The sequence below is a fragment of the Myotis nattereri genome, assembly GCF_964212035.1.
Source record: "Myotis nattereri genome assembly, chromosome: X".
Taxonomy (NCBI): Eukaryota; Metazoa; Chordata; class Mammalia; order Chiroptera; family Vespertilionidae; genus Myotis; species Myotis nattereri.
The window spans coordinates 150874566-150900837 of record NC_138078.1 but is presented as its reverse complement, the minus strand read 5'-3'; the positions used below and the strand labels follow the sequence as shown (position 1 = coordinate 150900837).

The 26272-nt window shown below is 37.1% G+C and overlaps 1 protein-coding gene across 1 annotated transcript in view; it reads right to left on the bottom strand.

The window, feature by feature from the left end:
- Positions 1-26272, bottom strand: part of MAOB (monoamine oxidase B) — a 66122-nt gene that overhangs the window by 26127 nt on the left and 13723 nt on the right. Inside the window, exons 2-3 of the mRNA XM_081115140.1 lie at positions 15789-15883; positions 14287-14424 (exon numbers count right to left, since the gene is read on the bottom strand). Of these exons, the coding sequence (XP_080971266.1) occupies positions 14287-14424; positions 15789-15883 (233 nt within the window). The remainder of the gene's footprint in view (positions 1-14286; positions 14425-15788; positions 15884-26272) is intronic.

The following is a 26272-nucleotide window of genomic DNA, read 5'->3' as shown; positions in this document are numbered from 1 at the left end:
TGGCAAAGACTACATTTAGGCCATGAAGCTTTATTTTTATCCATATTTCTAGTTTAGAAGAAAAGAAATGTAATCTTCCCCATAAAGGAGGTGGATGGAGAGTGCTGAAAACTCTACTTAGGCAAATAGCTTTCTTCTGTGCATATGTTCACATTTCTAAGCACTTGGAACTGGCACTGACACTGTCTTCTGATTGTACCATCACATGGGTGAAGCTGGAGGGAGGAGCAGACAACATGTAGGGAGAAATGGGGAAGATGGGGGTGGGACCTCATATGAGAATAGGAATGTTTTCTTTTGGGAGGATTAGTGAGGAATTCCCAATCTTCTTTTTCTCCATGGTCCTCACCAATGATTCGTGAAAATGAAAAATACAGCAATAGCTGTATTGTTGCAAACATACTCAGACTGAAAAGAGAAAATTAAGAGGAGAAAGTTTGTAATCAAATGCAAAGCATACAAGGCAAAGCTCATTTTTACATTATAGATGTTAATTTTAAAATTCCATTAATGTTCATATGAAAGTTTGTGCCAGGAGCAAGACTGAATTTGCCATCTTAAAAATGTCTACAAGGACCTTAAAAGCAACAACAAAACATCTCTTATTATATGTTTTTGAGTTATTTAGGAAAGAATCTTGGAGTTAGAATCCACATGATCTCCAAATTCCAATGAATTTTAAATGTCTAAATATTGAAATCTTCCCTTTCATGCATTTTAACATGCTTTGCCAGCTGAATTAGCTTACATATAATCTTAGAGAAAAGAGCACTTTAATCTCACTAAAAGAGATTAAAATCCTCTATAAATAATTTGCACAAAAGGCAGTTTTCCCAGCTCTAATATTCAGTTTAATTAATATATCCAATGTGGTTTTAAATAGACACAAGTATGAAATGCTTATTAAAATGTCCATCATTAAAGAGATGCAAAAATGCATGCTTATATAGATATGTTATGGTTTTAAAATTTTTACTACAGAAGCACGATATTATGATAATATATAATTGGTCTTTGTCCCAGTTCCTGGCATAAGAGTTTCAAAATGTTTGGAATTCCTGAGTGATAAGGGTGAGAGGAGTGTCTGTTATTTTTTAGAACAAACCTCTTTCAACCCTTCCTGAGTTTATGCTAATGAGGTGACTTTTTGTGGACCCCCAAATAGCTTCAGGATTGCCAGAGGAACCAATTATGTGATTAGAAGCTTGGCACTTCTAACCCATCCCTGGAGTTACAGGGAATGATGAGAGGGCTGGAGATTCATTTAATCACCAAATGGAGAATGATTTTCACTAATTATTCCTACATAATGGAACCTTCATAAAAACCCCTAAACAATGGAGTTCAGAGAGCTTCCAGGTTGGTGAACAAGAACCAATATGCCTGAAGTGTGGTGTACACAGTAAATATATAAATACTCTCTAATATCATCATTACTGTCCATATACTGTTCTTTTCACAAAAAGTATTGCCAACCATAATTTAGAGCATTGGCTCAAGACACAGACTGATGTTTGATCTTAGGTAAATTACTTTACATCCCTGACACTTTCATCATGTTAAATGTGGGGAAAGGCACAGGGCTGAGGTGAGGATTAAATGAGATAATATAGAGAGATAATGCTTATAAGAATGTTATTATTATTTTAATAAATACCACAATGCCCCTTTGCAAACACATCTTGAGCCTCCCATGAAAAGAGGCTCTCTAGGTCCTCTAAAGGAGGCAGAAGGTGCAAAGCTATCTGCCCTGACAATATCACTCAGCATGCTGGGATTTACCAACAGGAAAAGTATTCTCCAACTGTTCACCCCAGCATCTCCTTGTCAGGCAAGGCGCTCATCCAGTCACCTTCTCTCTCAAGCCCTCTCTGAGCCTGCAGACCTGCACCCTAAACTCCAGCCTCAGAGCGCAACTCAGCTAATCCCAAACAACTGCACCAAAGTGTCAACAGAGGCCTGTGACTCCAGAGTTAGTCTGCCATTCTCTACAGAGAGATTCTCAAGAAATGGCAACTTATATCCTTGAATTTATCCAACACAACATGTACTAGTTAGTATTCTACTCTTCATGAAATAACCAGTTCCATAGTTGGCCTCTGATTACCAGTAATACTAACTTTTCACTGCATATATTGTTTGGAGAAAATGTTTACTTTCTCTAATGGTACAAAAATGATGATTCACTTAGACGAGCTGAAATTCAATGCTTGGAAATAAGAACTCCACTTTGAAAGAAATCAAAGAAGACTTTATGCATAAATAGAAAGGTTTTCTTGGCCCCAAAGGGAGCTTTGCTACTATGAACATTGATCACTTGTGGTAAAATTGTGTTTATTTAAAGAAGAGTCACTTGTTGAGGTGGTGAAAAAGGTGCTGGGCAGATCCCATTTAGAAGAACATTTTGTGGTCTAGTAGATAAATGACATAGCAGGATAAATCTTCATTGAGATCCAGGTAAAGGAAAAGGCAAAGCTGGCAAAAAGGCAACTTGTGAATTTTACATGTAAGATATCCTGGAGACACGTTAAGAGAATTCAAATTTTACCAACTGAACTAAGATGAAATGGATACTCCAGAGGCATCTGCTTACTTGAAACAATTATTTTTAGAAAGAAAGAGTTTTCAAAAAAATTCCCTTAAGGGGTACTTTGGATTGATGCGCATATGCTTAAATTTTTTTAAGGACACCATTCCAAAGGAGAAATAAAGATTGTAATAGGCACGCATCATATTCAACCATCATCAACATTACCACTACCACCTTCCCCATCACCATCAATGTCATCATCTTCATCATAGCTAACACTTTCTGAACATTTGCTCTGTACCAGGGACTTTTTCAAAGATTTTACAAATTGAATTCATTCATCCTCCTCGACAACCATATGAGAAAGATTTATTATGTTCATTTTCAATATTAAGAAATAAAGGCACTCCTTGGTTAAGAATTGCGCTTTGAATCACACAGCCAGTAATTTGTAAATTGTAGGAAATTCAAATCTAGGCCCTCTGGATTCTCACTCTATGATCCCAATCTCTATATTATTAAAAATGGACTAGTTGTTTTATCTTTTGACTTCCCCTGTACATACACTTGATAATATGTTTTTCAAGAGTATGAGGAGCTTTAAGATGATAATTGCAACAAGTTTTCCAGCTGCTGGAAGATATTACCAAAATACCATTGGGACAAAGGCTATTTCTTTCATAGTGAGGGGAGACAGTCTTTAAAATGTATTGTATAATAATTCATGGCTTCTCTTCAATTTATAAGCATTTACCTCTTTTTCCTTCTTGACATTATATTCAACTGTCTCACCTTTGCCATCTTTGAGTCTATATTTTATGTCCAGGAAGCCAGTTACTATACAAGTATTTTCTTTTTCTTTGATCTGTTTTATTTAGACTCATTCAAAATTAATGTATTAACTTAGAAGGTCCCTAAGATACCTCCAACACCATTCTTATGCATAGTTTCAATTTTAAAATTCTATTCAAGGATATTATTCCCTATGATTGCTTTAAATTCCCAAATGTACATATATCAGTGTACATAGAATGCTATGAGCTTCAGAGCTGGAGAACAGAGCAGGATCCCAAGGATACTGTTATCAACAATTAATAAAATGAAGCTATATAACTAATTGTGATGACAACTTAAGGCTTCACAACATGTGCTACATTTCACTTTTATGAGAAGCTCTAGGATTCAATGAACTATATATTCTTTAAAAAATAATAACATATGGCATTTTTATTTCAGCAGGTTTTTGATTAAATGCAGGAATGAAGAAAGATGATTGGTCCTTAATACAAAAAGATGTGTATTCTTCTTCTGTATCTGCCCAAAAGAAAGAGCAGAATGATGTCTGGGGTGAATTGACATCTATGAAAAAGAAGAAATATACACATACTCATGTATTCAAGTGTGCACATGTACACAAGTATTTATTTACTCATGAGCAAACTTCTGTAGAATATTACTTTTAAAACAAAAGTCAGATCATGTTACTTCTCTATTACAACCTTCCAGTGGGTTCCCATAACACCCAGAGCAAAAGCCTATAGGCCCCTGACATCTAGTACTGGATGTTCCCTCTCTGACCTTCCGGTGTTGTGTTGGGACTTGCACTTACTGGCTCTCAAGACCAATTTATTGTGCTCATCTCTTCTTAACTCTGCATTCAGTAATAATAAGTTGGTTGGTTGACATGAGCCATGGTGAAGTATTTATACCAGGCAAATCCTGCAGATGAGAGTTAGTTTTTTGGTGAAATGACACCTCTGTAGTGAGGTCCTACCTGACTAAACTATTTGAATTTGGATCCCACTCTCTCATACCTCCACGCCCCCCTCCCCAATTTTCTATAGCAGTTAGGACCTTCTGGTAATTGTTTATTTTTTTCAAATATGGCTGAAAAGATGTTTTGTTACACATTGCTTTCATGTATATGGGAGATTAAATAGATCTGGTTCAAACCCTTTGTAGACATGGGAACTGTAACAGATTTTGAAAGCCAAAGCTTTTTGCATAATTCAGTAACATGGTAGTTAGTGGAATAATAATTCCAAAATATATTTGAAAATCAACTCATATATCCATTAGATTGAGAGTGTAAATTAAAAATTAACATTTTAAAATTTCAGGCAAAGTAATATATGAATGCTTGTTACATCTGAATAAACTTCATTTTAAGAAAATCCATATTTTATACCATTTTTTATTTTGCGTTTATCATATTTCTTGATTGTGTCTGTTACCACAAGTGGAAAGCAATATAAAATCAAACACGGTAAATTCCAATTCTATCTTAGGTATATAAATGTCTTATTAATATAGTGTTTTATATTGATCACATGTTCAGATGATAACATTTTAGATATTCTGGATTAAATAAAATCTATTATTAGAATTAATCACCTGTTTCTTTTTTATTTTTCTATATGGTTACTAGAAAAATTAAATTACAAATGTGGCACATGTTATATTTCTGTTGAACAGTGCTGTTTTGAATTTTAATGGGTATTCCCAGATTTTATGTATATGTCAAAGGGGGGAAATGAATGTATTTTGATACCCTGAACTTAGGTCATTTTGAGATTAGTAAACTCTGACACCCCTACTATCTCCTGACAACTCTATGAGAGAGCCAGCACTGCCACTTAGTAACGGGGAAGAAATGGTCTCAGTGAAGCTAAATAATAACCACTGTCCCATATGCAGGAGCTAAAGACATCAGAGTAGAGCTGAAGAGAAGGTAACACAACCAGAAAGGAATTTTTCTTTTCTCTTTTCTATTATCTGTTTACCCTGTTTGTCTGAGCATGTGAGTTTAGCTGCTGTCCTGCAATTTAAGTTCTAACTTGGTAGTAAGAGTCCTCAGAGCCTGTTAAAATAGTTTTTTTTTTTTCTAAAGAAAACAGACTAGCCTTCCTATAAAAAAAAATTCTTAGTATCTTCAATGTATCATAGCAGCCTTGGTAAGAATAATGTTAATGAATGTCTTCCATTATCATTTTTCTCTTTAAAAATTCAGAAGCACTAAGCAGGAAAGGTACAAATATCCTTTTGCAAGTAAAGAAATCAGGACACAAAAGCATAAATGACATGGCCAAGGTCGTACAAAAAAAATCAAGGATGAAGCGCGGGCATGCGCCAGACGGGAAAAATTTTGCAGCTCAATAATACCAGGATAAGAGCCTTTGAGGTTCTGCATTTGAACAGCTGCTTCAGGATCTAGGCTGTCTAAACTCAAAGGGTCGCAGCTCAGTCACTAAGCCTGGCTGGAAGCAGTTTGGTTATTGTTAATAGATCTGTAATCAGGAGCCTGCTGCTCAGACAGGTGAGAATCACACAGATCTGCTGGAAACACTGGGCCTAATTTCTTCTCATAGGTCATAAATTCTCAAAAGTAAAGTCTGTATCTAATTATATTTTTCAATCTAAAAATGAGAGAAGCTTTCTATTAAAAAAATGGAGAAGTACTAAAAACTACAAAGAAGGCAACAAATTGCCTTCTATTTCACCATCCAAGTTAAAAAAAAAAAGCTATAACATTTAGTGCATGACATTCCAGACCTCTTTTTTTAAAAAAATAGATTTTTATTGATTTCAGAGAGGAAGAGAGAGGGAGAGAGAGATAGAAACATCCATGATGAGAGAGAATCATGGATCAGCTGCCTCCTGCACGCCCCATACTGGGGATGGAGCCCACAACCCAGCCATGTGCCCTGACTGGGAATCAAACCTCCTGAACCACACAGGCCAGGCATTCCAAGCCTCTTTATAAGCATCTAGGAGATAGAAAGATGGATGGATGGATGGTATGGATGGACAACTGAACAAATGGATGATTAAAAGAGAGAGAAAGAAAACAGGAAGGAAGGAAGGAAGGAAGGAAAGGAGGGAGTGAGGGAGGAAGGAAAGAAGGAAGGAGAAAACAAATATCTGAGAATCAAATCATATTATATTTGCTCTTTTCAATGACCCATGAATGTCTTAATTTAATGGAAGAGACACGCTGAACTGAAGAAGTGCTAAACTTAAAATAAAAAAGAGAAATATTTGTTCTTGTAAGAGACCTGTAGCATAAAGTCAAAAGATCATAAAATCACTAATATATTTGAGTCTTTGTTTTTTAATTAGCTACAAGTTTGACTTTGGTATGGACTGATTCCATGCCATAAAAGAATATTTCAGTAGCACTTACCTTTCTTATATTTCTTCCCTTCTCACCTTCCATGCAGTCTGATTTTACAGATTATATAATTTTACAACATGTAAAGTTTTTTAAAAATGCATTCTGCAGTACATTATGTATTATAATCATAATTCTTTGAGTTCTTTATGGTTAAATCTTTATTTAAATGCATTTAATGTTTAACATCAATTTCACCAAAGCTTATCTATTTTTTAGTTATTTTGACTCATCATTTGATAATGCCTTGATGTGTAGAGCTGCTATGACAAAATTTTAAATGGTGTGCCATTGGCTTCGTGGACAGTATGCAGGTGGCCAGAAAAGAGATGTCACATGATTGAAAGGTAGAGAAATTGGTAAAGCGTTGGCAAAACTGTTGCCTGGCAGACCAAGTACTTACCAACCTTGAAGCTCTAAGAGAAATTGTTGGAATATTAGTGACTGTTGGCTTTTACTTGTACTATGTTTGCTTTCAGCAATGGTATAACTCTGGGATTGAGCAGCCAGGGTTAGAAATCTTAAGTTTTCTTTGCCATCAATTTAAAAATTTTATTATCTAGGCTTCTGTCTTTTTCTGGTTTAACTGTGGCATGGGAATCTTTACTTTTTTAATTTAATTTTATTCAATAATTTTCCCTATTTTTGTTCATTTTCTTTTATATTGAGAAGAGAATCTTTGATCCCACCGTCCAACACCAAATGTACCCCAAATTGTCTCAAATTCAATTATCTAGCCCAGTGCTTTGCATAGTAGTCACTTATATTAAATGCTCAATAAATGTTGGATAATTTAAATAGGGTGTAGGTGTTTAACTAATAGTAACTGATTGGCAAAATATCCTCTATATTACAGTTTTCTTATAATATAATGTTAAATATCTATTTAAAAATGGTATCAATGAAGAATTTTAATGACACTAGAAAATATTTTGCATACGTAAAAAGCAGACATAATAACTTTGTTTATGCAAAAGTATAAAAATAGGACTCCAAGAATGTTAAATATAAAGAAAATAAGCTATATATGTATGTGTGTTTGTATGTGTATAATCTTGAAGTACAAATAACAGAAGATTATTCACCCTACTTCTAAACAGGTTTTTACAAAATGTAATCAGGAAAGTGATGTGGATACAGGGGCCAGTGGTAAAACTAGTCAATTGCAGAACATTTTAAGGAGAGGAGCATCTTGAACTGGGCCTTTCCAAGATGTAAGAGTGTACGTTTGGCATGGAGGAAGGAAGGCTGGTGCTCAGAAGGAAATCACAGAAAGCCTCCCATCCAGGGACAGTGAAAGCACTTGGAAGGTTCTAGATGTCGATACCAAAATATTGTTACCATCGTTACTATTTTCTGTTTGCAGCAGAAGTAAAGAGAAAGGCCTGTGGCTCTGTGATCAACTGACACAGAATCATGTCTAAGCCTTTCCACAGGCTCCTGCTGCTCAGGGAGTGGCAAGATAGGCTGATACATTTTAGGCCACTTTGTACTCCCTGCCAAGCCCTTGCTACTGCAAGCTGCTGAAGCTCTTTCCCTTATTAGTCACTCTCATTTGGTGACCTGGGTCCCTGTCATTGTATCTCCTTTGGACTACTTGGCCATCCCCCATGATAACATAGTAGACACTGTAATAGTTGCACAAGATTTAAGCCACAGGCCTGTTCCTTTACTGAATTTCACTCTTATAACTGAATTCTATACATTCTTTATCTTCCAACTCCAGCATAATTTAAAATTATTTCTGTTACCCAATTTATTCACTTTTAGGTTTATCCAGGTGTGTGTGTGTGTGTGTGTGTGTGTGTGTGTGTGTGTGTGTAGAGACTATGTTTACTGACTTTATCATAGTTTAAGTTCCAAATGGAAACTCTGGAGACCTAGAATAAATTCATCTTGTATCCCAAAATATTTCTCCCAATCCAGCCATTAAAGGCATAATTTTCAGCAACGTATTACATGTCAAAAATCTGCCTGTATTTTCTAAAGAATACAATGAGCACTTTGGTTTCCGGAATTCCTTGACATAAGCTTCAGAATATTCATGAGACAAGTGGATTTCACTTGCTAAAGAGGAAATTATTGTTCTCCACATTTTTGGGGAGAAAAATCCCCCATGACAATAAGACATATTTGTTTCCAACAAATAAGAAATGGAATGGGTGGGAGAACAAAGAAGGTTCATGAAGCTCATCTCAGCTAGGGCAGACTCTTGGATCCAGTTAGCTCTGTGTGGCATGTGTTCCTGGGTGAAATACAAGTGTTTGTCTAACCTGTTCCTGGAGACTCTGTCACCATGAGAGAAGCAAGTGCACCCTGTACTTTTGGATCCAGGCTTTGCTGGATTAATGGGATTGGAGAAGGAGATATTAAGAGCCTGAAGGATACTGGATATTCTGGTCTCCTGATTTCTGAGACATCTGAAGGTCGTGCATGACAAGACAGTATTCATTTGCCAAATGCAATGCTAATCTGAATATTTTATTTCTCAATATTTGGCTCCAATTTTGTTGCTGTTCCACAGCTCCAAGAGACAGTCTACCACTTCTGATCTCTTTCAGGAAGTTCACTGAACTAGTCTTGTCAACAGAGAGCTAGTTCCCATTTTTCTCTGAATTTATGTGCTTTTTGTGTACTTGCATTTCAGAGTTTTCAAAAAACTGAGGGGTATGTCAAATGCTGCCTCCTCCCTCAGATTGTTTGAGCAATAGCAGTCATAGCAGCAACAAGTGGGCAATATATTTGAGAGGTGTCTCCTCGTTCAGATGCCTCTTCACTCATTGAGACTCACTGCGTATAACACAAAAGGGTCTTTGACAATAAGCTTGGCTTCTGTCTACTGAGAAGCACACTAAAACCAGAGCATCTTTTTCTCAGTTTCTCCAGATAGCAGAAGTTTCAAAATTATTATCAGCATGAAGTTGAACTCTTAATATTAAGTCATGATACATCTTTACATTACCACACTCTTAACAGTCTAGCCTTCATGCCTAAAGCAGTTTCATGCGTACTTATTAGATTTTAGTTCCAAATTTCAGACTGATAAAAGCTTCTGAGACACAGAAACTTTATTTGCCAATAGTCCACACTGCACTAAACTTCAGAATTTTCTCCAACTCCTTAAAATAAAAACCCAAAAGTGCAAAAAACAACAAAACAACCACATATATGCACATACACAAACACGCACACAGTAGATGAAAGAGGAAGAAGTGTAAGTCCACATATAACAATGTTTCTTAAGAATTTTTTAGTTTTTGTCTTTTTCTTTTAATTATGATATAGTGTCTAAACAGGAACAGTTTTTTACAAGTCACTTCCAAGGCATTTAAACAGCTGCCTTCTAAGCTATACTAGCAGAAATTATCATGACTATTTGTCAAACAGATTTAAAACTTCAGTAGATGCTTAACAATAACTATTAAGCACAAATGGCTGCATTTTAGAAGTAAATAGCATAACACTATTTTAGAAGTAAAAAAAAAACAACACCTTCTAAATTACACAGATTTGAGATGAAGTGATAATTTTTCCCACTGATAATTAAATTCCAATATATCTTGGTATCACATCTTTTATTCACCAACAAGGCTTTGGAAAACCACATTTTAGGAACATAAGATAGAGCTACAGTAGCACTAAAAATGAATGCCACTCAGTCGATATAAACGTTTTTAACAAATAAGAGGAAGACTTATTTGTTAAGAATGCACATAACAGCACACCAGGAGGTTCCTATTATGGCGCTGGCATGAACACAAATACAGTGAGGCCTTGACTTACGAGTTTCATTCGTTCCCAGACCGAGCTCGTTAAGGAGCTTGTTAACTCAAATTACTCTATCAACTCGATGCAAAAAATCGGCTGAGAGACAGCTGGTATCTCAAAAAACTCATTAGTCGGGACACTCGTAAGTCAAGGCCCCACTGTACCAGGGAACCAGAGATACCAGAGTCATCATTTCTTGAGATAAACACCCTTCCTTTGTGTAGCTGTACTGTGAGCTGCTTGCTGTACCCTCTCCATTTTATGGGTAGCTTCATTTCATTACTTTCAATTCTGACCAGCATAACCAAGTTCCTTATCCTAATTTTATTAAGGCTGCACATAAAACTCTGTCTTCCATTTAAAAATCTAAAATATTCTCAGGCTCTGGGTTAAGAAATACATGCAGATCTGTTGAAAAAATAAGGCGCAAATATAATACGTATTTGTATATACCATAGTGGTTATTAAAACTTGTTATAGTAATGTCAAAATCTCAAAAGTACTGCCTACATGACAGAGGAGACACATTTCTGAGCTACATTCTTTGCCAGGTAGTAGGAGATAGAATGTCATAGCTCTGGTCAATAATTCCATAAATGGATGTAGCCATCTGAGATGCTTTTGACAGGCTAAAAATGAGAACAATGAGCCCAGCTGGTGTGGCTCAGTGGTTGAGTGTCGACCTATGAACTAGGAGGTCATGATTTGATCCCAGGTCAGGGCATAGCCTGGGTTGTGGGCTCCATCCCCAGTGTGGGGCAGGCAGGAGGCAGCCGATCCATGATTCTCTCATCATTGATGTTTCTATCTCCTTCTCCCTTCCTCTCTGAAATCATTAAAAAATATTTTTTTTAAAAAGAGAACAATGATAAGTGAGCAAAGAAAGACATGGAGGTGGTGATAGTGGAGAACAAGTATTTAGTCTGAGGAGGACTTCTTAGCTACAAGGACTTTATCAATACTTATTATTATGTAACTCTTCACTGGACATGACCATAAGGAGATCAAATTAGCACCTCTATCAAGTATGGGGGAAAAAATCTTTGTTTCATATCCTCATTAATGTTTCAATGATCTCATTAGTAAGAATTCATTACAATAAGTTACTATATCAAACATGTACACATATGCATGTGCATATTTATACAATATTTTTAATATTTTATTGAAGGGAAAGGAGAGAGAAATAGAAACATCAATGATGAGAGAGAATCATTCACCGTTTTCTTCCTGCACACTCCCTGCTGGAGATAGAGCCCACAACCCGGGCATGTGCCCTTGACTGGAATTGAACCCAGGACCCTTCAGTCCACAGGCCCACACTCTATCCACTGAGCAAAACCAGCTAGAGCTGTATACAATATTTTTAACTTTATTTTTATTGTTAATACTATTGCATATGTTTCCATTCTCCCCCTTTGTCCACCTCCACCAAACTCCTGTCCCCCCTTCTCTCTGATCATCAGCACATTATTGTCTGTGTCTATAGGTTATGGACATTTTTAAAGTGCATTGATATTCCTCCTTCCCTCCAGCAGAGGTCAGAAAATAGCAATACAGGAATATGAAACATCTCTGAACCATGAGAATATTTTAGAGTGATTTTCCCTAGATAGGATTATAGAGGGTTTTATTTTAGTTTTTCTTTACCTACATTGTCTAATTACATTTTTACAATAAATATGCTTTACTTTTGTAATAATTAAAAAGAAATAACATTTATTTTAAAATTTATAAAGATACTGCTTATTTGCTTGTGTTTTCATAGCTGCACCCACATTATTTGATATAGTCTAAGAAAGCAGCCCATTTGGCCATCACTCTGTAAAAGTATTGTGTAAGATCATTTCCACAATTAATGACTGTAAGCGATCTCTTTCAAACAAGGAACGTAATATCAGCCATAAGATTACCAAAAAAACAAACATCCTGATCATAGCTCCTGATTGCCAGGAAACCCTGCACAAACAAAGAAAGAAGAGTGACTATACTCTTTAGTCATCTACGTTGTCTGGAGAAAACGAAAAGAGATCCCAGTGTTCTGAGATATAAGTCTCTGTAAGTCTGACATGTTAATAAAGGTTCTCAACCTGTGGGTCTTGACCCCTTTGGCGGTTGAACGACCCTTTCACAGGGGTCACCTAAGACCATCCTGCCTATCAGATATTTACATGATGATTCATCACAGTAGCAACATTACAGTTATGAAGTAGCAACGAAAATAATTTTATGGTTGGGTCACAACACGAGGAACTGTATTTAAAGGGCCAGAAGGCTGAGAACCACTGTGTTAGGACAAGGAAGACAGAAGAAATCAGTCAATGTGATCTGTATTTAAAAGCAAGGAAGCCAGGGAAGGATGTTTACTAAGTGCTGCTAATTGATGTTCAACAAATTGCACCGTCACCATGCTACATTTTCATTTTTAAACGATGTGTCTCTTTTTCTACTAGACACATATAGAGACAAAGTGAAAAGGCTTATAAAACAAAATCTGAGTTCCACCAAAACATTTATGAATTAAGGAAATATTTTACCCACATTATGCCAAATTAGATAGATTTTTCTTTCCAGTTTTATTAAATGATTCACAGTGTACAGTCTGTTATCTGTCCTTCTTGATATTAGCACTCACAAATAATATAAGTGTGTCAATGTATCAACATTGTTATATGAATCAAACTGACTTGCTAGTTTCTTCTGTCTCCTAAGGGGATGCCTTCTACCAGTGAGGAATATGCCTATACTGTTTACTTCCATCTGTGGAGGCAAGTGAGGAAGAAAGGAAAGACTGAAATTCAAAACCTCTGCCAGTTCTTCTGTGGGAGACCAGGGGACGGTGCCAGAGTAAGTGAATCTCGGCTTGTCAGAGAACATCAGTGACTTTTTGGATCAAAGCAATGATGCTAGAAAACAAGGATCAGGGAGATGTGAGAAGAGTCTAAAGACTAGAAACATGGTGGGAGACTGGCATCTACAGAGAAATGTGGGCATAAGTCTAAGAACTTATTAGAGTGTCTAATATTCAATTCTAAGCTGTGTTTCTGCAATTTAACGTCCCCGCCCCTGCCCCCAGCCCTGCATTTGCTCAAAATTTCAGTCAAGTCTGATGTACACAAACACTCAGGGTAGTCTGAGGGGAATCACAACAAAGAAGTGAATTTCAACCCAGGTTGGCATAGAGCAAAAGGAAGAAAAGAGCCACAGGCCATGTGATATGGATGAGCATAGGTGTCATGGAGGCAGGAACCGTAAACCACAATGATCATGAGAATATAAGTCTCAGTAAACTCACAGAAATCTCAAGGGATCAATGGAGCTTCCCCACAAAAAGAAATGGAATTTGGGACTTCAATCACTTTTATATAAATCTTAATAGAAGAATAACTTTAGCTGTTAAATTAGATACGGATAAAATTTCAAAATACTACCTTAGACGTATTGCAAATACTTTTTATAATGTGAAGTCTAGGGCAGCATTTGTAAAACTGCACACAAGCTTTTGTAGCACATGAAAGAGCCCAAGGTATTTAATAGATTAGCCACAAATGCTTTTCCTCTATTAGTTTCGTTAAACTTTTTACCAAATGGGCAATACTACTTGGTCAATTACCTTCCTGAATAGGCAGAGAATTCTCACTTACTCCCACTTTGATAACACTGAAAAATTCTGAGTGGTTGAAATACACTCATAAACTACATACCTTTGCAAACATTATGGATTGTAAGAGTCTCTCTGAAAGAATGATCTTAAATTTGCATCAAGAAATAACCACAGAGTAGCTTTCAAATCCTTCAAAGGCTGGCCCAGGCTTACCTTTGTATGGTGGATCAGACACTCCACTTCATTCACTTTGTAGGTCTCTATTCCTAGCTCCTTGGCTAATCTTAAGATACGATTCTGGGTTGGCCCAACATAGGATCCACCAAGGTCCACATATTTAACCATTTGGTTCTATTTTCCCAAGAAAAAAAATAAAAATAGTTGTGAAAATGTTATTACTAAGATGAAAAAGAGAGCCCTGAATTAAGCAAATTAGCATTTCATAGGTTATAGACATATCTGGTATATCCATGAAAAATTGGGTTCTATTCTCAACTCCATTCATGTAATTTAACAGTTATTAAATCATTTCTTAATTTAAGCAAAATTAATTGAACTTTGTATAGGCAACGGATTTCTGAACCCTATCATTCACAATGTTCCAACAACATGGTTTGGTTTTCAGTGCCTTGAGTTTATAATCTCTGAATTGTTGGCGAGTTCTCAATACTTAGTAGTTGAGGCTAATTTTGAGGCAGCTAATGCTAGAGGACAAACAAGAAAGAAAATAATCACTTCTTATGTGGTTTGGCAAACCATATGTTTGAAAGATAGCATCAAGGAATGTTTGGTCATAATTTGAATCTTTGAAATTGCTCTTATGTTCAATAGCAAGTTTTCTATATGGTTTTGAATTAGCTTCATATCCAATGACTAAGGATCAAACTCTGAACAAGAAGTGAATAGAAAAGTTCCCTGTGTTGGGACGTGTCAAATCATAACTGGGTACCTCTTAGTCAGCGACACCAGAGAAGGCCCTGTTTTTTCTGTTTTTGTTTGTTTTCTATTATTTGGCTCCCTCCCCCCAAAAAAGAATATCTATCTATCTATCTATCTATCTATCTATCTATCTATCTATCTATCTAAAAGACTAAGCAACCAGTCCACCAGCTGACCAGCTGACAGGTAGCTGTGACGTGCACTGACCACCAGGGAGCAGACACTCAATGCAGGAGCGGAAACCACATGCATGGAAACGTGGAACAGACTGATGAATCTCAGAAGTAAGGGGGAGAGGGGAGGGTGGGAAGAGATTAATCAAAGATCTTATATGCATACGAGAGGCCTGGTGCATGGAATCGTGCTCCGGTGGGGTCCCTCAGCCTGGCCTTCACCCTCTCGCAATCCTGGACCCCTCGGGGGATGTCAGAGATCTGGTTTTGGCCCAATCCCCATAGGCCAGGCCGAGTGACCCTACCACTGCTCAAGTCCGTTCACTGGGCCTCTAGTATATTTCTTAAGGGCAGGATTCTTTGTTTTAATCATTGATGTATTATTCCACACACCTATTTATTGGGGCAATACTTTACTGGGCTAGTGCCAAGTGTCATGAGGTAAGAAGAGAAAAGGTATGGAAGAGTTGAAAAAGAAAAAAAAAAATGGGAGTGAGGCTGTGAGAAATGTTTAGAGTAATTTTCACTCCCTTAGAGAGAGTAAAATGGAAAAAAAAATCAGTTTTGATACCATGTTTTTCCATTCCATCCTTAATGTCTTACCCGAATGGTATACGTCCTGCCTCCCACACGGTCCCGGGCTTCCAGAACAACTACATTCAGGCCAGAATCATGCAGAAGTTTGGCTGCTGCCATACCTGGGAGAAAATAAAATAAGAAATCAGAATCAAACACCTTATAAGGATTCCAGATAAGCTCTTCATGCTAGCAGCCAACAAGAAAAGTCCATGTGGTTCACACGCAGCCTAATGTTATATTTAACTTACAGGTGGCAAGGTTTCTCACCAGAGACCCAAATTCCAAGTCAGAAAACCAATTGTTATTTGTAGAAAAAACAAAAGGGATTTTATTTTTGGTAAATGTCTCAAATCTTAAAAACAGCTTTTGGTCACTATATCAAAATGTCCATGTTTGAGGAAAAAATTGAGTGATTTTACATCAGACAACACTGATAAAAACACAAGGCCTCTGGCTCGGCTGGTGTGGCTCAATTGTTTAGGGCTTTGTCTTGTGCACTGAAGGGTCTTGGGTTTGATTCCTAGTCAGGGCACATACCCAGATTGCAGGTTTGATCAAAGGTCGAGGCATGTATGGGAAGGCCTCCAATCGATGTTTCTCTCTCACATCAATGTTTTTCTCTTTCTCCCTCTCACTTCCTTTTTCTCTCAAATCAGTGAAAAACATATCCTCAGGTGAGGATTAAAAAACAAAACAACAAAAAACACAACACCTCACTTAAGAGAAATATATACACCCTAGCAGACTCAGGACCAAATATGGGAGCAACCTAAGTGCCCATCAATAGACAAGTGGATTAAGAATATATGGTACATTGCCCTAACTGGATTGGCTCAGTGGATAGAGCATCGGCCTGGGAACTGAAGGGTCCCAGGTTCAATTTCGGTCAAGGGCATGTACCTTGGTTGCGGGCACATCCCCAGTAGGAGGTGTGCAGGAGGCAGCTGATCGATGTTTCTCTCTCATCGATGTTTCTAAGTCTCTATCCCTCTCCCTTCCTCTCTGTAAATGAATCAATAAAATATATTTTAAAAAAAGAAGATATGGTACATACATACCAAATATGTTTTGACAATGTACAAGTTCATCCAGGATGTAGTATTTTTTTTTTATCTCAGACAATAGCACTGTGATGCTCAGAATAATGAACTGAATTTGCTCAGTTCCAATTACCTTGCTCATTTGCTTTTGAGACCAAATAAAATCAAGGAAATATTAAAACACTGTGCCTTACCAATAAATGAAATAGTTTCAATCTTTTCTTTCAAAAATAATAGTTCTGGGACTTTTATACCCCACTAATACTAAGGGAAAGAAAGGTTCCTATTGAAATAGCCATGTAGTGCTCATCACATGTGAAAAGCTGGTCTAAACTTTTTAATATATTAATTCAATGAATTCTCACAGAAATCCAATAATTAAAGGAACTATTTATATTCTCATCCTATTGCTGAAGAAATTGAAGGACAAAGAGGTGTCCAAGGTCACATCAGGAGCCAGCAGGCAAAGTCAGGCTATCCTCTTTGTAGATCACATTTCTCTATTTTTGCTTCAGGGAGAAATTACATTTCAAAGATACTTTTCACTTTATTTGGATCAATGTGTTTAAAAACAAAACTTGTATCTTGTTTGATAAAAATCTGTGAAATGTAAGATATGAGCCCACCGTAAAAGCCGTAATGAAAAACCAAGGTTTCATTCATCGCCTATTGGTTAACCTAAAAAAAGAAACCTATTTTTTAAAGAGGCAGATTTGACACTTCATTATTTGAGTTAATCCATTCTCTCTCTCTCTCTCTCTCTCTCTCTCTCTCTCTCTCTCTCTCTCTCTCTCTCTCTCTCTCCTTAGGGGCAGGCCCAGAGCTTTTCAGTTGGCGGTGGGGTTAGGGTTACAAAGTCCACAGGCCTCCATGCAGTGTGCACGAGTATTGCACAACCCTTATTTAGGAATACAGGGCTTGGATTTCTAACTCTACTTTCCTAATTTCACCTCCATAAGGGGGAAAAAAAGAGAAAACATTTCTATTTAGATTCAACATTGCAGATAATTCAGTGCCATTTCTCTTATCAAGCATCAGTTCAACAAATAAAATATGAAATAAGATGCAACCATGGTAACAGCTGTTATCAGGACATTCAGAGGGATCTGCTGCACGTGCTGCAGCTTAAACAAAAGGGTTTGGAACGAAATGCAACAGCACTCATATACACAACCATTTTATAGTCCACAAAAGGTGCTGTCTTTTAGTAAATGCAGTTACCCAATAGTATCTGATAGTAAACTTAAACAGTTATTAGAACAGGCTGGGGTCTTATCAAAGAGTTGGATAGAGTTCTATATGCTCATGTGCCTTAAAAAGTCATAAATAGAAAATGCCAAAAATATCTTTAAACACAGCGATTTGAGAATACGTTGTAAATATTTCACTCACACTTTGTCACACTAATGTTCATAGGGGGCTATTCAAAATTCTTGTTTGATATCAATAGACAAAAGCTGATTGAAAAAAATAATTGGCTCAAGTATCAGTGGCTTAGTCACTGCAGTTTAGAAGGAGGGGATTTTAGAACACCTGAGAACCTGAGGGGTTGGTCTGCTCAGGTGATGATTAACATGAAGAAGGAGCTCTCAAGGATTCCTTGGTAATGAAAGGCCTAGTGGTTTGACTGATGCAAGAATAAGCAAACATAAACTATACAAAGCCGCCCTGATTCACAACCAGGTTGTTTCCGAGTTCATTTCTATTTCGGTTGTTTGGAACCTTTAACACATTGTGCCAAAGAACAAAAATATGAGAGATGGTGCATTCTCTGCCAAGTCTGGGAATTGTGAAATGCAATATTATTGTGAAAAAAATCAGAAAGTAGCAGAAGTTTATTTACCCTAAAACATGAAACAGTGTAATTGGCACTGTTTAAACACTTAAGCAATCATTTCCTGACTCAATGCAATAACAGTTTTTTTTAAAATATATTTTATTGATTTTTTACAGAGAGGAAGGGAGAGAGATAGAGAGTTAGAAACATCGATGAGAGAGAAACATCAAACAGCTGCCTCCTGCACATCCCCCACTGGGGATGTGCCCGCAACCCAGGCACATGCCCCTGACCGGAATCGAACCCGGGACCCCTCAGTCCGCAGGCCGACGCTCCATCCACTGAGCCAAACCGGTCTCGGCTGCAATAACAGGTTTTTAAAGAAAATATCTACATTAATAACAGCCATTGTCAGAAAGCAGTGAGTGCTGGCTTTACTCTGTGCGATGTGGGTTACACACAGAGTGCTTCTGTCCTCACCACAATGCTGAGAGGTATCATTAGCCTTGTTTTAAAAAGAAAAATGGAGGGTTGGAGACATTCATTGATCTGACATAGAGTATACCATTAGTAAATGGCAAGGTTGGAGTTTAGCCCCAAAGCTGATCTCTTAGCCACAACCTGGTACCAAAAAGGAAAAAAAATACAGTGGAGAGGCAGCCAGTATCGAGAGAGGCAGCTGTTATCAGGAGAGGCAGCAGCAGGGACAGGACAGTCTCAGACAAACATCTATCTATGTGGCCCTTTCTGTGATAGGTCATAATAATAAGGGAGAAGCACAATATGGTCTTGAATGGAAAGAGCCAAATTAAAAAAATACAGTAACTCAATACACTGATGGACGTCAAGTGCCTTAAAACATTCTGTTCTCCAACTAAGTATAAGAATTTTAAAATAATGTTTTCCTCTTAAATGGATATTTAACTTTTGCAACCAATGTAGGATTAAGCTTATAATGACTTTGTACTTTTAAAAAGCTAGTTAAACTTCAGTTTAACAGGCAGGATCAATTAATATTTCACAAACAAATTATAATTTGCCACTTCCAGAAGCAGCCCCTATGTGCCCATAACAGGCTTCTGATAAGATTATGTATTTCATTTATTGCTTCCAAATGGTGCAGGGTCCATAGGATTTCAACTCAGTTCAACAAATTATTCACCTTAAGGAGTCTCCTTCAGGTGAATAATCATAGCATGGCACCCAGGAATAATGGTAGACTAATGCCTACTTCTTCCTGAGTAGTTTACTTGGAAAAAAATTATCAAAGTGATAACTATCTCAATTATTTGGAGACCTAAATTTGGGTTAGACATGCAAATTATTTTAAAGATTGGAAATCGGTGGAGTGGTGTGCAGCATTCTTAGCCTTCTATGCTTCCAGTTTGGTGCCATGGAAAACAGCCCAAGCGTTAGATGCCATAAGAGACTGATAAGTACACAGTGCAGGTAACCAAGGTGCCTCTTCAAGGTGTCTTTAGAGCAGTGGACAAGTTAGGATTTAGAGGGAAGTGAAAAAAATCAAAATTACCATCTGCCTCATCCTTTGCTTTGTTAATCTGTCGAATGTCCTTCATATCAAAATTTGATATTTAACAAAATGTTTTAAAATGGAAATTTAATTGTCTTGAAAACATTGTGAAACATCTGTAGTTTGTTGCTATATAAATGATTCCGTCCCAATTATAAAAAAATTCATGTTAACTAAAATTGACAATGAAATTCACTGTACCTCAAAGCATCTCTAACTTATAATATTGATAAATAATATAGGCATTCCCCTAAGGAAGAAAAAAGCCAAAATATAGAAACAGCCCTCATCATGTTCTGGTCATTTCTGATAAAGCAATGGTTTTATGAAGTAAAAACAACCAAATGACCTTCTGATAGAAGAACTGGGATTCTTGATGTCTCTAAAGAAAATGCTTTTTAGTTATTTAACACAAATACATGCAAAAGAAGCCTGGAGTGAAAAGAAAACTATTTTCAAATTAAGTGTAATTCATTAAAAGAAAGTGGTATTTGTAGGTGGAATTCAGATAGTAATTGTTGAACTTTCAACACAGAATAGAGCGGCAGGTGAAGATGTCACTAAAAACAGCTAACCTTTTGAGCACTGACTGTGTGCCAGCTTCTATTCTAAATGTTATTCACATAAAAATTTATTATTCTCCCAACAGCTCTAGGAAGTGGTTAGATTTAGAACGTGAGGCACAGAGAGGCAAGTCATATGCCCAAGGTCACATAGCTAACAGGCGGCAGAGCCAGTATTCGATTCCAGGCAGTCTGACTCCAGATAACAAGCATGCCCAGCAGACTTGCTCATGCTAAACACAGTAGAACAATGAATGCCTTCCATAGAACACCACGGACCATACAAGCCGTAGGACCATAGCTAGAACATTCCATACCTTTGTGTAAATTATAAGAAGGTGCATGCTCCTGGCAGGTAAATTTCAAAAAGACCTCCTTCTTTCAGACAAATACGACTCACCTTGGTTCAAATGGCTTAGCTGGCAAAATGTGGGCTGGGTTGCATGCCCTCTTTCACTGCATCAGCTGGGAACCCTTGTGCAGGATACTGCCTAAACAGCTTATGTTGTAGCCTTGAAACTCAGAAATTTATTTTCTGAACTAGAGGCCTGGTGCACGAAAGTCATGCATGGGTAGGGTCCCTAGGCCTGGCCAGAGATCAGGACCAATCAGGGCCTTCCGGTTGCTGGCCGGGGCCTCCCTTCCCCGCCAGCCAGCCGCCAGCCAGGGCCTTCCTTCATTTTGTGCCGCCTCCCTGGTGGTCAGTGCACATCATAGCGAGTGATCGAACTCCCGGTCCCCCAGTCAAACTCCTGAGGAGACACTTTACATATTAGCCTTTTATATATATAGATTATGAGAGTTTAATCATCTATTTATGTGTCTCCTCAATGCTACTTACAGTTTTATTAAATGGATTCATTTAACAACAAAGATGACATTTAATTACTTAATCAATCAATAAATAAATGGCTGCAATAGTGTCTATATAAACATAGTATATTTAATCTATATAGGTATGTAAGCCTAATATGCTAAGCGTCCCACCGTTCGACCGTTCAACCAGTCACTATAATGTGCACTGCCCACCAGGGGGCAGATGCTCCGACTGGTAGGTTAGCTTGTTGCTGGGGTCCTGCCGATGGGGACTGGGGAACACGGGCCAGACACACCCTGGAGCCCTCCCACTATCCTTCCTTGGCCCGATCATGCACAGGTGGGGTCCCTTGGCCTGGCCTGTGCCCTCTTGCAATCCAGGACCCTTCAGAGGATGTTGGAGAGCCAGTTTCAGGCTGATCCCTGCAGGCCAGGCCTAGGGACCCCACCAACGCCCCATCTGTGCACCAAGCCTCTACTATAGTATAAGAAACGAAAATATTTATACACATTGAAACTGATTTTCTCCAATCACATCAGAAATGATAAAGGATATTCCTGACTTTTTCCAGGGGAAAGAGATGGGATGAAAGACAGCCAACCAATAATAACCACCTTACACATGTACAACACAGCGGTTTCCAATATTCCTACACGCGTTCAGTCCTTAACAAAAATTCTGTGTGGCTGGCATTGTTACTCCTATTTTTCATATTAGGAAATGGAAGCACAGAGAGATTCAAGGGCTTGCTGAGCATTATACAGCTAGCGATGGCACCGTTAGTGCTAAAACCCAGTTCTGTTTCTGTGTCCTATGTGTTTTTCATGACTCACATTATTTTCTATAACATACAAAGATGTATGTTGTTAAAAAAAAGTCTCAAAGCATGTCAAGTTTTAAAATTAGAATGTTTCTTTATTAACATTCTTGACAAAATATATCTGTAAAAACTGCCTGGAGCCTATCAGTTCCAATCATTGGGAGCTACTCATCATGAGGTGCTTTGGCTGAACAGTTTCTTCCTCCTTAAGTACAGACTGACTCTCTTTCCTGAGGACATACCAATCATAACTTTTTGGAAAATTAAAACAACACATAGCATAAATCACACATACCAATGTGTACCATCATTGTTATTCTTGAGAAGCAAAGTCAAGAATTATGTTATTCGTATCTTGCCCCCAAATATGAAAAAGATGCCGCATCTTCTTGGAAGCCCTTTGCTCTCTTTTTCCCTAAGATGGTCAAAATATGTAACACAAAAATAAATGGCAATAACTTCTCAAATAAAGACTTTTGCTGAACAAAGCCTCAGGCCATGGGGTGATGTATGTTCTTAAAAAGTGATAGACATCAAGCTTTCGTGAGTTGCCATAGAAACCTTTCTCCAGATGCTGCTGCTTTGAGATATGAGGAGATTGCCTTCCAATGCCTTTCAGAATACATCTAAAGCCAAAAAAAATGTTTCTTCATCATGCTTTATATGCAAATCATTGCATTTTCCAAAAATGTCTAATCATAATGAGTCTTGTTCCATTTCCAAGCTTTTTATCTTTACCCTTTGTTGTTTGAAAAGAGTGGGGTATTTTCTGTGTATTGCAATTGTGGTAGACAACATTTATTTTGCTTTACCTCGATATGGTCTCCCATAAAAATAGGATGCAAACCCAGGAATTACAGTTTGTCTTTTTCATGTTTGTGTGTTATATTCTTCATTTAAAAAAACTGTTACATAAAACTAAACTTTTAATTCACCTGGTCCAAATTCTTTGGGGAATTTGGTGGAATATATGTAAATAAATAAAAACATACTCTTTTAAGAATACTGTTGTTTAAGCATAGAAGATAACCATATGATGCCATGGTAATTTGCTTGACTATGATCTGAGGATGAAATATCTCATTGTCATGATTGTAGCCCTCCTATGGATTATCAACATGATTTTTCAGACTCACAAACACCTTTAAGGTAGAATATAAAATCAGAGAGATACCACACTCCCTTTGGCTCACCCAATTCCTAGATTCTAGTCTCTAAAAGAGCCAGATGTTACAAATGGCCTGAAGAGGGTCAGAGGCTGGCTGTAGAATTCTTTCAATACTTCTCTGTTTCAACATCTTCTTTTACCAAAAATGAAATGATAAATTAGAGCTTCAAGAAGGAGGAGATAAAATGTGGACTTTACCAAGGTAGAGTTTGTATTTAAATCCACAAGAATCCTTTGGGAGCTCTGTAATTTTAAGCTTTTAGCTAACATTATTTTTGGAAAGAAGTTTTTTCTGATATTTCATACCAACAAATTGGAGACAGGTTGAAAATTCTCCATGTCTGGCCAAAATCCTGCATGTAGTTTGATAAAAGATTTAACAGAAAGCCAAAACAAGCTGACAATGTTTGTGAAGACAAGGTCTCAAATGGAATTCAGATGAAATTACTTATATATTTATTAGGCTCAATTCTTTTAAGGGAAAATTATACTTTCTAAAGAGGATCATTTTAAATCTCAGTGAGAGGCTCTGGATTCAGTTGTCAGGGTTAGAAGACATGCCACACAAAAATGAACACTAGTGCAAAGACTTCCAGAAAAACAAAATATCTACTGCTGTCTGAAGCTGGGATGCAGTTTTCCCATTCATTTTAGGACAGATGCTGAGTTACCCCAAATAAAAAACAAATTCAGTCACTTTTAGTCAGAATATCTAGATTTCATGCTGAATGGTATGTCCCAACCCTTGCCAATACAACCATCTTAATTTCTTATGTTAAACGGACTGTCTATTATTTCAAGAAGGAAATTTAATATTTTCAAAAATTAGTCTCTTTCATATTCCTAGTCTGCCATTGGTTAGGCAGTCAAATTTCTCTCTTTCATTCAACCTCAATTTCCTGACCTGTAAAGGAGTGAAAATATTTACTGCCTATGTTATCAAACAGTTGTGAAAGAACTGAGGCAAAATAGAAGCTACTGAGCATATTGCCCATTATAAGGTAAATACCCCCCCAAATATCTGTTCCATGAATGAGTCCAATACCTTATGAAGTATTTGGCTTTGAAATTGGAAGAATTAGGTTCCAAGCCCATTTTGTCTCTTAGGCACTTTGGGATCCTGGGCAAGTAACTTCTGAACTCCTTCTGACTTCAGTTTGTAAAACAGGATGATACCTTGCAGGCAGAGTTGGTGCAAAGATTATGCGCGCAAAATTATTTGCATATATCAGGCCCACTGTTGCTATCTGGCGATAGGCAGGCTGGACTTGGAAATTAATCAGGCCTTTGCTTCTCTGTCACTTCCATCTCCCTACAAGTGCTTATTAACAAGATACGGATTTTTGCAGGATCTCTCATCATCCTTTGATTCAGCGTAGGTGATTTATCTACAGATCATATCTTGTTCTAGCGGCATAATTTCCTAGGCTTTAATATTTCTTCAAGCTATGCATCAGAAAAATGACTGGGTCTTAAACTACCTTCTTTTTAACCTATAACAAAATAATTGGATAAACTGTATCATGGACTGCTCAAATGCCCACCAACCATATCAGAGAAGGGTAAAGCAATGTTTTCTCTGTCGATAATTTTTATGGACTTGGAGCACTCAAAGCAGTATCTTCTGATTAATCATCATCAGAAAGAATAGTTTAACATCTCTTTTCTACAGTGAAGACCATTGTATTTGACAGATACCTTCATGCAATTAAGTGAATAACTCCTTGGAACCTTAGTGTGTAATTTCCCACTGTTCAAATGGCTATTTCATACCTTTTCTTCTAAAATGCCCTACATGACAACTCCCCAGCCTTTTTCAGCTGATGACTCTCTTTCATTTTTTTGAGAAATGGAAGAACTCATTTGCCTTTCCAAAATAAATCCACCTATATACCCTCACCTAAACCTGTATCTCCTATGATTTACACAAAGTGACATATTTTATTAGTTCATACCAAATAGAAAGCAAAAGCAGATTTTGTGGCTATCTTTTTTTACGAGACTCAATTATTTTAACGACTTGGTATTGTAAGTAAACTAACTGGTACCCATTCTTAGAAATATTTTTAGGAATAATTAAAGATGGATTTCCACAGTTTTGCCAAGTTTGATTCCTTCCTCTGCCATAAAGGCATTCGAAATCTCATCTTAAAGGTAGGCAGAGAAGTCAGTTAATTCAGCTGTGAAAGATGAAGAGGGGTTCAGTTTGCAAAACAACTTACTCTGATGGGTTTATCAAAACGCAGTTCTCAAAATCTGATGTATCTCAAAACTCATTTTAATGTCAATGTGGCCATCTGATCACAAATGCCTATTAAATTTTCAACCACAAATTTTCTACTCTAAATATTTTCTCATTTATAAATTTAATACAAAAATTTTGCAAGGGAAAAATGTTTTAATATACAAATGGAGGCTCCCAACTGAGCAAGGATTCAAAGATATCTCCAAATATTGACAGTACAATGTCAGCTCCACAACCCTTCTGCCTCACATCTAAAGTCTATAGGCTTCCTTTTAATTAATAGCACCATCTGGGCACTCATTAGAAAATGGAACTGCTTCCTCTGCTGAAAGTCATTTCAGCATCTGATATTTTAGAGATATTATAATAGCTTAGTTAATTTTTAATTCCTATCGAGCATTTAAATTCTGCGCTTGAAGCATTGGATTACAGAAGAGAAAGATACCTGGCCTATGTTGTGTTAGTTACTTACAGAAATATCTTGTATTTTTAATGTGTTTTAATATTATGCTCTAACTGAAATATGTCTCTGAGTGTGTTTGTTTAT